The following is a 15,007-nucleotide window of genomic DNA, read 5'->3' as shown; positions in this document are numbered from 1 at the left end:
TGGTAAATTTCTATCAAAAGTAAATGATAAATTTCAAGTTACTTCTGGCATATTTGAATCGCAATTTATTGCATTTAGTCAGTTCACTTTTTTGGGTTAATTACAATCTTGTTCCTCTCATTCGTTTAGCATGTGCAATGTATTCTGAAATATTGGGTACACACGCTTAACTGTTTATGTCTTAAAAAAGGATAAATTTCAAATCTCTAAATAAAGTTTGACACTCTAAGTTAACTACAGCATTTCACAATAAGCACAAAGACATCAGTTTTATCAGAGTAAAGAAGTGCAGTTTATGAAATTTAGTATCAACTACTGAAAATGCAAGTTTCCTTTAAACACACACGCGCACACCCGCACACCCACACCATGAAATCTGAAACGGTGATATTTCAGTGCAAAAACCTCACTATGAGGTAATTTTAATGTAATAACCACTTGAAAAAAAATCCACACAGTGGCACTCTTAAAAATGATCGTTTACATGACAATTGCTGGCTGACAAGACAATGTAGACTAACTGTTCTTAGTGGTCTAGAACCAATGTTGTCTTGATTGGACAAATAATTTTCCTTAGTCATTTGCTTCTGATTCAGAAACACTGAAAGACATTTTTCAATGCCAACTAATGGTCATCAACTAATGGTTTATTTATTCAAAGAAAACTTTCTGCAAGGATGTAGATGGGGATTAGAATATCAAAGGTCAAAACCATTTTATTAGATTACTTGCAGAGGGTTAATTTTCGACTTTGCCATATAATTCCAGACTTGTAATTTAGCACCTCCTTAGCAGAAAGGTAAAGACCTTTATCAGATTTGGTCTAGTTAGAACAAAGCTCTCTCACAAGTGCAAACCCTTTCAACAAGGTGTTTAAGGTCAGTACTGGATACTACATCATTCCTTGTTGAAATATAAAATTTTGTCCATGAAGCCTAAATTAGAAAATGGTAAAAGTAAACTTTCACAGGTAAAAATACTAATCACCAAGGTCCAAAATACTACTTTGGCAATGGTGTTTACTGTATTGTGTGAATGGAACTGGAATACATAATTTGGGGGGAACCTCTTTCCCAGGATTTGCTGCTGTCAAATGAGCTTGTAATAGACGAAAGAAGAGTAAACTGAATTACTTCCAACTTAAAAATGTTCAGGAACTACTGGATCATCAGACAAAACTAGACAGAAGATGGCTTTTTTGCTACTGACAACAATGTAGTTAGGAAAATGAAAACAAAGGGACAAGTGCATCCCCAAGCCACAGCAATCTCCGGGTCACATTCGACTCCTGAGTCAGCAAAGTGCAACCTACAGCTTTCTACGCATCGGCAGTTTCCCACTGCAACAGCTTAATGTCAACATGAAGAAGCTGAAGACAAGAAAAATACGGAGTAAATGAAGCCTCACTTCCCACAACAGAACGGAAAGAAAGAAGTACCTTTCTAGGATATCTTAGTGATAATACTAATGTTTCAGTGGTTTTTGTTATGACAGGAGTCAATGGATGAAATTGTAGGCTTTCTATAGAAGAATAAATTTTAAATTGAGAAGTAGAAAAAAATAGCAAACTCTGTAAACCTTTGCATTTTTCTATGCAAACCAGATTTTATGAGCTCATAATAATATTTCCAATTAGTGTAAGCAATTAGTTTAAGGAATTTGGACTTAAATCGTCTTTGCTTGTATATTAACTTAAAAGTAATATGGGATCCTCTAGCTCATAAAAAGGAATTGAGCTGGCTTGGCTTTCTCCAGAATCTGAGTCATATGGAGCATCAGGGAGCTCTGTAAAACCGTATGCTAGCTGTTCATCTTCCATATCTGATCGGACATAGCAGGAAGGGTTAGAATACTCCTCATCTTCTATACTGTTGAAATCTTGAGGAATATATAACATTCCTGGGTAGTTCCTACTAACCAAGTCATTTGTGGTTTTTAGGGAGGTTTTTCTAAATGCCATCAGGTGCATATGTGAAAATTTTGAATACTTGAAACGTTTAAAGCCCAGAGACTCTATAGCAATCTTCCAGCTTTTCATCATCATAGCATGGCGGTTCTGATGGGAGGAATCAGGTGTGATGATAAGCAATAAACCATTCAACACTAACAGTTCATGAGCTTTTTTGCAGCATATCCATCGCTGGTAAGGTGAAGGGAAATAAGAAAGAAGGAGAGAGAAAACGACAACATGGAAAAGCTCTCCAGGAAGAGAATCAATAGGGTTTTTCAGCTGCTTTAAAAAGGCGTCTACAGCATCCTGGGCAAGCTGCAGTGGTTGCTGAAGCTGTAAGTTCAGGAAGTCACATTTATACACACTCTGCAGAAAGGGAAAAACAGGGCAAATTAAGAACTTCAAAATTACCTGTACCTTTTCATTATATTTAACAACACACTATCTTCTCAGCATGTCTATCTCCTTCCAGTTTTCACTAAGTACTTTTTCTTGTAAATTATTAAGCTTGTACAGACTTATTCAACCAAAACATTCACTTACAAAAATCTCAGGGAATAATGAACAAGATAAAAACAACACAACAACCAAGCTAGCTGAAGCTGAGTTGATTAGACTCATGATAACCCCCAGGTGCAACAAAATAGAACCGGCCCCCTTTAGATTCATAGCTGCGAGCAGCACCTATGTGCCATCAGGATACGCCTAAAGAGCAATTCACATCAAAGGATGTTTAGTCACCGTTGAAAAGTATGTATTTCTGCCCAACAACAAAGTAGAAATATTTTTAAAGTATACATAATTTAAAAAAATCAAAAGTTTATCTTAAATTTAATTTGGCTAAGTCTACAGAAATGGTCCATTTATTTCTAAAGTTCGCCATAGCTACACTCACTTCAACATTCCAATTCCACCATCATCCTCCCACAAACTGTTAGTATAAAACTCACTTTGAAAGCAATACTACCATGAACTAAAGATGAATCAAAATCAAAAAGGATACTGAAGGAAGTACTATAAATTGGTACAAACAGAATGATGACTCAACTTTTCAAGGCTATGAAAAGACTTTTAAGCCATTAACCTTAATAATCTTATTTATAAAGTAATTTTAGTTACCACTTTCATGTTATAAAACGTTTATATCCTGGTTTACAACAACTATATTAAATTAATGCAGTTAAATGTCCACAGGAACAGCTGTACCTAAAGGAATGAGTGTAGCCGGAGCTGATGCACAGAGCAGGGTGTCTCAGTGAGTTGAAGCATTATCTGCTAACACTAAGGGTGTCATTCATACCAGCCGCTCCAAAGAATAAAGATGAGGCTGGCTGCCTGTAGGGGTAGGCTCAGAAACTCTAATGAACAGTTCAAAATGGAATCAATGGCAACAGGATTTTTTTAAGCTTCTGTTTTCAATTTTTTTTTCCTGGTGTGGAATTTGTTTTAGTAATTTAAATCTGATGAATACTGAAATACTATGGAAATGATCCTAAATAAGGCAGCACTTTTAAAATTAAATTAAAATTAGCCACCTTATTATACAGCACCAGCATTTGTCTGTCAGTTTGTCTGTCATATCGTGGTGGCTTGCACATTGCTGTGTACTGCAAAGCGATGTTATTGATATTTCAAATACCACAAGGGTCACCCGTGGTGACCAGGTTACAGTGGAACTTCCAGATTAAGAGAGACTGGAAGAAGGATCCACTGATCTACATCTAAGGCCAGTGCAAACCTGATGAATCGGAATGGGATTTTCTGATGGAGTGCCACAAGAGTCCCTCAGGTGGGAAGAAACTCAAAATACAACTGGGAAGGGCTGCCTCCTCAAGCAGAGTCCTCTTTGATTTCAGTACAGCTAAACCAGCTGACCGTTCTCCATTCTTTTGCTTTTAATCTTTGTAGTTTTAAAAATTAAAGTATATAACTGGGTCTTGCTTTTTAACGCAATCTGATCATCTCTTTTAACTGAGACATTTAGGCAAGTTCTATTTGTTGCAATTATTGATATGTTTAAGGTTTAAATCTGTAATCTTGCTGTTTGCTTTCTACTTATTTGGTCGCTTTTTTTGGTTTATTCTCTTATTTCTGCCACCTTTTGGAGTAAATGTTTTATGATTCTTTTTTATATCAATGTTTCTGCTGTTAGTCATAGCTTTTCGTTTGCTATTTTGTTTTGGGGTTAACAGTTTTTTGTGGTTCATCCAGATTTTTCTTCAAGTGATAATACAGTACTTTTTGTGTGGCATAAGAACCTTAATATATTTCCATTTCTCCTAACCTTCTGTGTTATGATAATCCATTTTATCTTAGACATATTATAAACTCACTATATATTATGTTTAATTATCATCAAAGGAGATTTAAGTAATAAGAAACACTTGTGTTTTTATATATAAAGTATTACTTCTAGTACTGTTTGTTCATTTTTGTACACCATATTTTCACTAGGCTGAAGGCCTATCTTCTTTGACATTTCTTGTAATGCAAGTCTGCTGATGGTGAATTCTTTCAGTTTTTGTATGTCTGAAAAAAGTCTATTTTGCTTTTATTTTTGAAATATATTCTGACTGGGTATGGAATTACATGTTAACAGACTTTGTTATTCCCATACTTCAATGTGCCTTTCAATGTATGCAGCAGTTTAAAATTTTTTCTCTTTACTACTGGTTTTAAAGGAATTTAATTACAACTTTCTTTTTGGTACTTGAGAATCATGTGAATGAATATAAGAATGTTTGAGCTGACAAGGATGTGCTACTATTTCAGTTGTTTAAACTACAACCATCACAAAATGAACTCATTCATGTTCTCAAAGGAAGTAATAACTTTTCATTTCTTGAGGACTTATAGCACGCCAAGAGAAATTAGCTGGCTGTTTTACTCTTACAACTCTTTAAAGGTCGGGGAAACAGACTATGTGATGTTAGGTAGATTTATCTATTCAAGTACAAGTGGTTGAGATTTAATAAAGTTTGGGCTGATTTCAAAAGCCCTTGGTTCTTTCTGGCACCCCACAATAGAGCTGCATCACAATATATTTCAGAAAGGGACCAACCAAGGAACAAAACCAAGTCAAACAAAAAAATCCAAATTCTATAAATATCTGGAAATCTTTGCAATCTACTAAAGTTCACTGACTGTAATAATTCTACTGTATTACCATTGCAGATTATGGAACAAAATAAGAAAGAAAATAAAAACAAATACAATAATGGTCATATTAGTATTGGTTAACCACTCAAACAATTTCAAGCAGATAAACTTAGTTTTTGCATGGAAATTATGCCTTTTATACTTATACACAAGATACATAGTTGTCATTTTAGGAATGTACTTTTTCTTTGTAAATAGACACATAAAATATACAAGGCTGAGAAAACCCCAAAAGTTCTCTGCATACTTACCTCTACAGCAGGTACAATGTCTATGCCAACAGTTAGAAATTCTTCAAACTTCAGAAATGGGTTAAAGCAGCTGCCAACATCAAGTAACCTGATCCTTCCTGAGGCTTGTAGCAACCTGAAATACATTTCATTTCATCAAAGAAAAACCTGAAGTGTAAGGAAAATTTTCTATATTTGCAAATAGGAGACCAAACAGATTTCATAACTTTTGGGTCCCAGGGCCCCACAGACCTAAAATCTAGTGAGCGTCCCAAAGAACTTTTATTTACATGGGCTATGTTTATCAATAGTTTTCACCTTAGAAATAAAAAAGTAAAGTTTAAAAATAGCTATTAACTCATTTTAAAAAGCTAATAAACTGCATGCTAATAAACAACATTTAAAAAAGTAAAAGCAGATTTAAAAAAAAATAGTTCAAAAGTATAGCTGCCCCCAATAAAATGATGACTAGCAGCAGTAACCGCAACAAAAGTACTGCTACCTTTTACAGTTACATACACTGTATATACTCGAGCATAAGCAGACCAGTTTATCAGCCCAGGCATCTAATTTTACCACATTAAATTTTACTGCATTAAAATGTGCTGAAAAACTCAGCTTATCCACGAGTCTGTATGGTGTCTAACTATAGGTAAGGGCTGTAAAAAGGAAATCACTTGGGGGGAATGGAGCACACCCACTCTATTGCAGTGGTGTGCTACATTTGCGGCTCACTTCTAACGCAAATGTGGTAACTCTTGGGAGGTATTTACTGTTCACATCACCCATATCTGTGTGGTTCCATTGTATCCTTTGGACATTTAATTTTCCTCACTTGAAATACTTTTCACATTTCAAAATTTCACTTGTTTTTATGAACTACTTGTATCTTTTTTGGTCTGTGAGAATTTAGAAATTCTCTCCAAACAAAATAATCTAAATACCTATGATTAAGATAAAATGGAATCACCCAGTTTCTCATTTTAACTCAAACTTTTTTTCAGAGAAAATTGTATTAACATTATAGATGTTATCTTGAGTCTCTCACACTTACTTTAAAAAAATCTTATGGGATTTTTGCTTTCACCCAACTACCTATAAAATGTTTAAAACAAATTCTTACAGGATTTATAATTACACAGTCTAAAACAACTGCTTTAAAACACCGCGTAGGTTAGAACTCCATGAAGAGTGAGCTGGGTAAGTTGCTTCAGGTGAAATAGCACTGAAATGAAGGTGTCAGCTCGTTTGGTCTTTCTGGAGCAGGAGCATAGAGATCGTTGGTAGAAGTCAGTTTCCTGTGATTATAGCACCGAGGCTCCGAGTTCCTTGCTGACTTCCAGCCAATAGTCATTCTCAGTTCCCATGTCAAGTCACAAAGCTTTTTCTCACTAGCAACAAGCACATTTCAACGGACATGAATGCTATTTGGCAGAGGAGAAGTGTCCCTGTGGGTTTCTAAGGCTAAAATATTATGGGAGGAAAAAGCCCCATCTTTTTCTCTAGGACCGAGCGGCTGCGGGGTTCAAACTGCTGATATTGTGGTTTGGGGCCCAATGTGTAAGGCACGCTGCCTTGGGAGCTTCTTCACTTTAAGACCAATTACCTGAATTATATCATCAAAGACCCTTCATAGTAGCTCCTAGACATGTGCTCCTGTTTGGACAAACAAGGAACAAGAACTTTGAGGGCAAGAGGAGCCATTTTTAGAATCCCACCTACTATACCATCTGTGAAAATGAGCCTCACCTTTCTATTACCAAACAAACCACTGCTGTCAATTCTGACTCACAGTGACCCTCCATGGCCCAGGACACCTGCCCCAAGAGTTTCTAAGGGTGTAATCCATCACAGAACAGCTGGTGGATACCAATCAACTTGTGGGTTCATACCAACTTCTCAGCAGCTAAGCGCTTAAGCATGATGCCATCAGGGTTCCTTACAGTCTTCTATAAGCTCTAGGAATACATACTTCTGAATGAAGATTCTTTAATTAAGAGTGGTTAGATGCAAGCATGAGGTCTCAGCCTCGTGTGTTGGGTTTGTGGTGCACAGACCCCTTTAAACTATTGGTAATATAGGCAAAGACCACACTCACGGCAGAGGCCCTTCCCTGGCTAGGGAGGACTGAGTGGAAGACACCGACACTTTGAAAAGAGCAATGTGAAAATACACATCCAAGTGGTAGGAACAGTCAGTTGGGAATGGTACAATCATTAAACATCGAAAATGATACAAAATAAAGAACCCGCTATTTGTAACATAAGCAGCTTGTTGGTAAATGCACATTTCTGTTAATTTGATAAACAAATCGTACCTGTGGTAGATATAGGGCACGATATTCTTTCACAAAGGGGAGGAATCTAGTGCTCAAGTGAGAATATTTTGCATTTAATGGAAATTTTGTCTTCATAATGACATAATCTTTTCTCAACAATAGGGATATTCACTATGACCATTAATAATCTTCCCCAGATTTATAGGATTTTTTTTTGCCTCTATAGCAGTAGTTCTCAACTTTCTAATGCCGTGACCCTTTAATACAGTTCCTCATGTTGTAGTGATCCCTAACCATAAAATTTCTTTTGTTGCTACTTCATCACTGTAATTTTGCTACTGTTATGAATCGGGCGACCCCTGCGAAAGGGTTGTTCGACCCTCAAAGGGGTTGCAACCCACAGGTTGAGAACCACTGCTCTAGAGTAAGTATGTTTATATTTTTGAAATTATTGGCTGTTTTTCTCTGAGAGGTTGGTCTTACTGTTGCGTTTGTGACTAGGGTAGCTTAACCCCTCAATCTTCTAATTTGAGATTTCTAATATGCTATGCATTCCAAGGAGCCCTTGGCGGCACTGTGGACTAAGTGTTAGGTTGCAAATTGCAAGGTTGGAGGTTCAAACCCACCAACCATTTAGTGGGAGAAAGATGAAGTTGTCTGCTTTTAGAGATTTAGTCTCAGAAACATAACCTATACTGAGTTCTATGAGGTGGAAATGACTCGATGGCAGGGGGTTTGGGTTTGTTTCCCTTTTATTGTGCCTTTTCCTTTTTGTGTTGGGATGGTCCTAATCACACAGTGCTAGGCTCCCCAAAGTGACGTTGACATCCTAAACCTTATGCTAGTGATAGACTTTTCAATTTCAGGTATTATCGATGAAATGAATAAAGTCATAACTGAATCTGCTGGGCACTACTCTGAATTCCTTCTGAGGGGTAGCATATAAAACAGAAGGAAAGCTCCAGAAATAGAGGCATACACACAGGAAGACAGAAGTCACAGATGACTGAGTCAGTTGTATCTGTAAGTAAGAAAAAAACCCCAGCAACCTATTGCTGCCAAGTCAATTCTGACTCATCGGGACCCTCTATGACTGAATGCAGCTGTCCCAAGGGTAAGTAATGTTCTAGCAGCCATCAGGAACTAGAGAGAAGAAGAAAATAGTTTTCCAGGGAGGGTAGAGGGAGAGTGGGTAGGAAAGAGGGAACCGATCACAAGGAACTATATGTGACCTCCTCGCTGGGGGATGGACAACAGAAAAGTGGGTAAAGGGAGATGTCGGACAGGGCAAGATAGGACAAAATAACAATTTATAAATTATAAAGGGCTCATGAGGGAGGGGGGAGCGGGGAGGGAGGGGAAAAATGAGGACCTAATGCCGGGGGTTTAAGTGGAGAGGAAATGTTTTCAGAATGATGAGGGCAATGAATGTACAAATGCGCTTTACACAATTGATGTGTGTATGGATTGTGATAAGAGTTGTATGAGCCCCTAATAAAATGATTTTAAAAAAAAGAACCATATCCATATTAAAAAAAAGAAGAAAATAGTTTTCTTTCATGACTGAGACCCTGATTTGGAGTTCTAGACCCCAGAACTGTGACAGAATAAATTTCTGTTCTTTACAGTCACTTCTTTTGTGGTGCTTTGCTACGGCAGCTCCGAGAAACAGACACATGACAAAATGATGAGTTGGTCTTATTTTGACTCAGTAAATACAAATTGTTTTCAACTTCATATGTTGTCCTGCATTAACTAGGGTAGGAATCCAAATATAGGTGTATTTTGTTCAATGTCTATGATGTGTTCTAGGGTGCTATGCGAATACCTTATTTACACTGTATGGGAGGCCCACTTATGGTTATCCATCAGAGCAGCAGCAGACGTGGGTGGTGGGTGGGGAGCAACAGAGTGAACCCCATATACTATTCCAGTAGCCTGAACCACATGGGCAGCCTGGCCTTGCAGCACCCACCATACATACCCTGGACAAAGCCTGATCCAGAGATATCTAAATACACCCTCATCTTAATGCACCCAGCCAGTGGTGTCACAGTCTGCGCTTGGGGGCCTTTAACATCATTAGTGGGAAATAATAAATGGAGAGATGCCTTCGCTTCTGGAAACACACACAAAATTTTCGGGACCACACACATATATACAATTAGAAAATGACCCAATGGATTATGAGTGAAGCATGTCTCTAGCAGACAGAGAAACCAAAACTCACTGCTACTGAGCCCATCCTTACTCAAAGCCAGCCTCCATACAGAGTCTGAAACTGCCAATCTGCATGAGAGCAGACAGCCTCCTCTTTCTCTCCAAGAGTGGCTGACTCTGAACCTCTGGCTGACCTTGCAGCCCAGCACTTAATCCCAGAGCACCACCAGGGCGCCTTGGACAGAGATTACATAAAGGTAATAGACCAGCTTGGTTTTCTGAAGATAGAAAAACCTTTCTTCAAATGGTCTCTGTCCTAAAATTTACATCCGTTGCTTTTCTCTTTGAAATCATCCACCATGTTTTCATCTGTTGTGTTTATGGCTCCATTCTATCCCAAGTATTTTCGGTAACATCATGTTGTTTAATGGTACACGGAGTTAAAAAGATTACAGGGGTAAAAGAAAACCATTAAAGAGAGTACTGTTAATTTCTCTTTATAAACTCATCATCTCTGTTAGATAGTTGGACTTAATTATGAGGTGGGCATTCCTGCTAATTTTGGTTAAAATGAATTTTAAGGTCCTTTCTGAAAAAGAACTTATGCATTGACTACTTCACCTAGTCAAAAAATACTTCCTGGGGTCCTGCATATGGAAAGAGCTCGGGCAGCATATGCTGCTAACATCAAAGTAAGTGGGTCAAAGTAAGTGGGTCAAATCCATCAGTTGCTCTTCAGGAGCAAGATGAGACTTTCTGCTTCTATAAGGATGTATAGCCTTGGAAACTGATGAAGGCTGGTCTACACTGCCCTATAGGGCTGCTATGAGTCGGGATGGACGGGATGGCAGGGAGTTTGGTTCTGTTTGGTCTCATATGGAGGAGCACTGTACTAGGCCCTAGGGATATGGCAGAAATTAATACAGTCCCCATTTCTATCTATCGATCCTCATAGAGCTCTACAATCCAGCATGATGATTTGGAAAATCTTTAAGTGTTAGCAAGATTATAATGCCCCTGGGCCAGTTACGAAGTGAAGACCTACTGCTCTGTAGAGTCCTTGAACTCTTTCATGGCTTGCAGATAGCGATGGATGAAAATCCCGTCAGGTTTTCCTGGTTTCCAAAATGACTCCTACATTTGAAAACATGTATCCAATGTATATTTAAAAGCTAACATAAAGTACATAGATCCTAGGAGGAATAACAGATTTTTGCTCTTGATGCAAAACGATTATGCCCAAACGCGTTAACAGATTGACTGAGGTAGGCAATTCCCTTCTGAAAAGCTTGACTATTCCACAATCACATTGACAGCTTAAGAACATCAGGCATATTATTGCTACCACAATGACTGCTGGCTTACATTAGAACAATTAAAGGAAACTGTTATTTGGGGTCCAAGAAAACCACTGCTTTGGAGGATAGAGGTATAAAAGTATCTAGCTGGTTAAGGCTCTTAGTTAATTTCAAAGGAAGTTTCTATCTGAAGATCATATTAATTCTCTACTCAAGTTCTCAAGGCCACACTCTTACATCGAAAACATGTTATTCTTCTGAAGTAAACAATTACTCACAAAATTCCTATATTAGATAGTTTCCATATTTTTCATTTACTCAAATATACACTGAATAAAAAGTTCCAGAGAATCCATAGATGTTAATGATATGGTGAGGAGCAAGACCAAACTACTGCCCTTAAATAACAGGGTTGTATGTTAGGTAACTACTGTGCAAATAAAGTATTTTAGAAATTATTTTTACATGCAGCTCTATAAAAAGCTAAGGGAGAATGGAAAATACCCACAATATATTAAGTGTATAGTAAGTACTACACAATTACTATCACCTAAATTATCGGAAAGAATTATTTGGGAATCAAATTATCTTCATTCACATATAGTTATCTCGTACTAAGAACTTAGCTTTTATTGGCATAATAAGAAAACAATTGGTTTAGAATGTGTTATAAAATTTGGTGCAGGGAAACAGTTCAAAATTGGGTGTAACACTGAGACTAATCAAAAGAAACTAGCTCTGACTTTGGCAGCTCCACAGCAAGACAGTCTCCGGGGCCCAATGAAGAACAGATGATGGGAGCTCCAGCGGCCAGCCCCCGCGGCTGTGACAGCGGCTGCAGTGAAACCGAGGAGGTCAGGGAGGGAATGGGCTGACACCCAAGAAGAGGGCTGCTTATTGATGAGAGGGTTTCAGCTTCTATTATCTCTCTTTAATAGCAGCTGCCCCACAAACTTCATGGTAGGTTTAGAAAGCCAAAAGATGCCGACTGTTCTCCACTGAAGAGCCTGTCCAGACCTGAATACCAGAACTCATGAGAGTTCTTTTTCTTCTCTCTTTCACAAGCAGTGTTAGAAGCCTCGTAGATTTCCCCCCACCTTTTCTCCTAGTTTTAACATGTTCTTAAACAATGTTGCAACTACACATTCTCAGAAGAGTAAGACTGTAAGCAAAATGGAGAAACAATACCAAAAGGTGGTGTTCAGAAAGGGCAGTTCTCGCTTCCCACCACATGTTGCACTGTCATTATTTTATATACATGACTGGTAACTTAAAATAATGCCAGGAATAAAGAACTTTAGTTTGTATTCTTAAAGCAATTGATCCAAAGATAAAATGCAGTATACCAATTAAAGCAATGAGTTTTGAACATCTCTCTGTTCCATACTCACTGGACATCTTATGAAGCTGCCCAAGTGGCACAGTGGATTAAGTGTTGGGCTACAATCAAAAGGACAGTGCTCTGAACGCACAGTCACTTGGCAGGTGAAAGATGAGGCCGTATGTTTCTGTAAAGATTTTCAGCCTTGGACAACATAAAAGTGGGTGAAGGGACACATCGGTCAGTGTAAGACGTAAAAAAATAATAACAATTTACACATTATCAAGGGTTCATGGGGGGGGGGAAGAGGAGCTGATACCAAGGGCTCAATTAGAAAGAAAATGTTTTGAAAATGACGATGGCAACATACGTACAAATGTGCTTGATACAATGGATCTATGTATGTATTGTGATAAGAGGTATATGAAACCCCAATAAAATGATAAAAAGATATTAAATAAAATGTCATAATGGAAATACAAAAAATAAAAAATAAAAATTTAAAGAACAAAAGATTTTCAGTCTTGGGAACCCTAAGGAGCAGTTAGTTTGTCCTAAGAATTGGGTTCCTAAGAACTGGAATTGACTCAATGACAGGGACTTTAGGTTTTGGTTTGGACATGTAATTGAAAAGCAAAAATTCAATTATATTATATGGAACATGTATAATATGTATCAAAAATTTAGTCACGAATTCTATTTAAAGCATTAGATATAGTCAAAGATTTTCTTTAATTATTTTAAAAGGCATGGAAATAGTAGTTCTTTTATAACTACCCAACTTGCATATGAACCCATTTGATGCAAAGCTTTTCCAGCAGCTCTTTATGTATGAAAATGAACTGCCCATACAAAACTATCTGCATTGAATGGTTCAATGTCACCCAGAGCACTGAGATTTTGAATGAAATTGATGTGTTTCCACATCTTCCTTATTATAGTAACATGACTTTGTGTATGCCAAAAGTGCTTTAAATAATGACCCTGGATGAATATATCATAAAGCATGGTATAATGATTCTGAAAGCACTCACAGAAAATTCAATTTTAATAAAATCAAAATACAATTAAGTTGGTATGTTTTACTCCTAAATGTTAATAATTAAAAGCAAAACACAGAAAATGACAACTTTGCTCCAGAACACTATCCTTGGAAACAACTGTTTTTACCATTCAGGATCCATGACTTGTTGTGCCACTGATTCAACTCTGACTCACAGCGACCCGAAGGGACAGCTTAGAACGGCCCCATAGGGTTTCTGATGAAAAATGACAACCCACTGCTGCCGAGTTTCCTAACAGACACACAGACCTTTTATGATGAAGTAACCAGGAACTGTCTTTTGTTGATTCCAACTCACAGTGACCTCACAGGATGGAGCAGAACGGCCCCATAGGGTTTCCATTACCACAGGGCTTCTCACACACCCCTGATATCGTCAGCTCCCTACCTTTCAGCAAATCGCTATGCTACACTGTCTCCAAAATACCACGCATGCCACAGTTACTTGAGTAAATCTCTTGCTCTGGGGGAAAAAAGATGAGACTTACATAGAGAATTACAGACTCGGAAGTTCACTCTTGTCCCAGCTCACTATGCGTTGGCATCGACTAGATGGTAGTGAGAGAAGAGTAATGATATGCCAGATAAACGTAGTTCTGGAAATTCCTTCAAACTCAACTTAGCGCAAACTATTAATTGCCTTCCCACTCCTTAAAACCCTCTTCATAGTCTACTAAAAAGACACTTGGTCCATAAAGCAGGTGCTACAGTTAGTACTAACCTATTCCCCTTCCTCAACTTCATCTTTTAACTTTGGCATGTTTCTTCTACTCATTTCTCTCTGCCTCTCTCTCCACCGGTCACTTCCTACAGCTCATCTCTCTGCCACAGTATCTTTCAATCCATGGGCGATACAGAACCTCCCCTAAAAAGATATTCTTTTCTCAAGAACTTCGGACAGCCTTCTCATTTTCTTAAGGAACAAAGGAAGAATAAAGACCTTTTATTACCTAAGACTCAAGTCAACTGTTCTAGTCACTATTTCCTGAAAGCACAATGTAGTTACACATCTTTGTTAATCTTTCTCTTCTCACATTAAACCTTCTCTCCTCTTTCCTACTCATCCTTAAAAGCTCAGCAAAAATGTCAGTTCTATGAAAGTCATTAAATCTCTCTGTAAAAAAAAGATGATTAATTCCTTTTCCACAGAGCATCCTTATATTCCTAAACAATCTCTTCTTAGTTTTAAATCAGCATATAAGCCCATTAGACATAACATGATAGTTCACAAATCAACAGGGCATGATTCTTTTTTTTTTTAGAACACAACAGACATGTTTATTTTCTCTTCATGATTAGATGTTAAAATCATTTTGTTAATATTTTTGTTACTTGGTCTTTTAAATAAATAAAAACATAACACACTCAATGCCAATCTAACATCTTCACACTCTGGAAAATTTGCCTATATTTCTAGTTAATATTGAATGTTTTGTAGAGAAATTTTACATGCTAGTATGTTTGTTGTAAGTTCATTAAAAATGAGGGAAATTCTTAAAAAAAGCAACAAAGCCCACATGGAACAACATATCAACCTGTGTGATCAC

The 15,007-nt window shown here is 37.5% G+C and overlaps 1 protein-coding gene across 1 annotated transcript in view; it reads right to left on the bottom strand.

The window, feature by feature from the left end:
- Window positions 1–390: 390 nt before the first annotated feature.
- Window positions 391–15,007, bottom strand: part of BMT2 (base methyltransferase of 25S rRNA 2 homolog) — a 58,298-nt gene continuing 43,681 nt past the window's right edge. Inside the window, exons 5-6 of the mRNA XM_045288940.1 lie at window positions 5,362–5,476; window positions 391–2,317 (exon numbers count right to left, since the gene is read on the bottom strand). Coding sequence (XP_045144875.1) covers window positions 1,688–2,317; window positions 5,362–5,476 — 745 coding nt within the window. The 3' untranslated portion in view covers window positions 391–1,687. The remainder of the gene's footprint in view (window positions 2,318–5,361; window positions 5,477–15,007) is intronic.

Source organism: Echinops telfairi, unplaced genomic scaffold, assembly GCF_000313985.2.
Source record: "Echinops telfairi isolate 266 unplaced genomic scaffold, ASM31398v2 ScPeMD7_23;HRSCAF=83, whole genome shotgun sequence".
Taxonomy (NCBI): domain Eukaryota; kingdom Metazoa; phylum Chordata; class Mammalia; order Afrosoricida; family Tenrecidae; genus Echinops; species Echinops telfairi.
The sequence above is the reverse complement of the archived record's forward strand: the minus strand, read 5'-3'. Positions and strand labels throughout refer to the sequence as shown.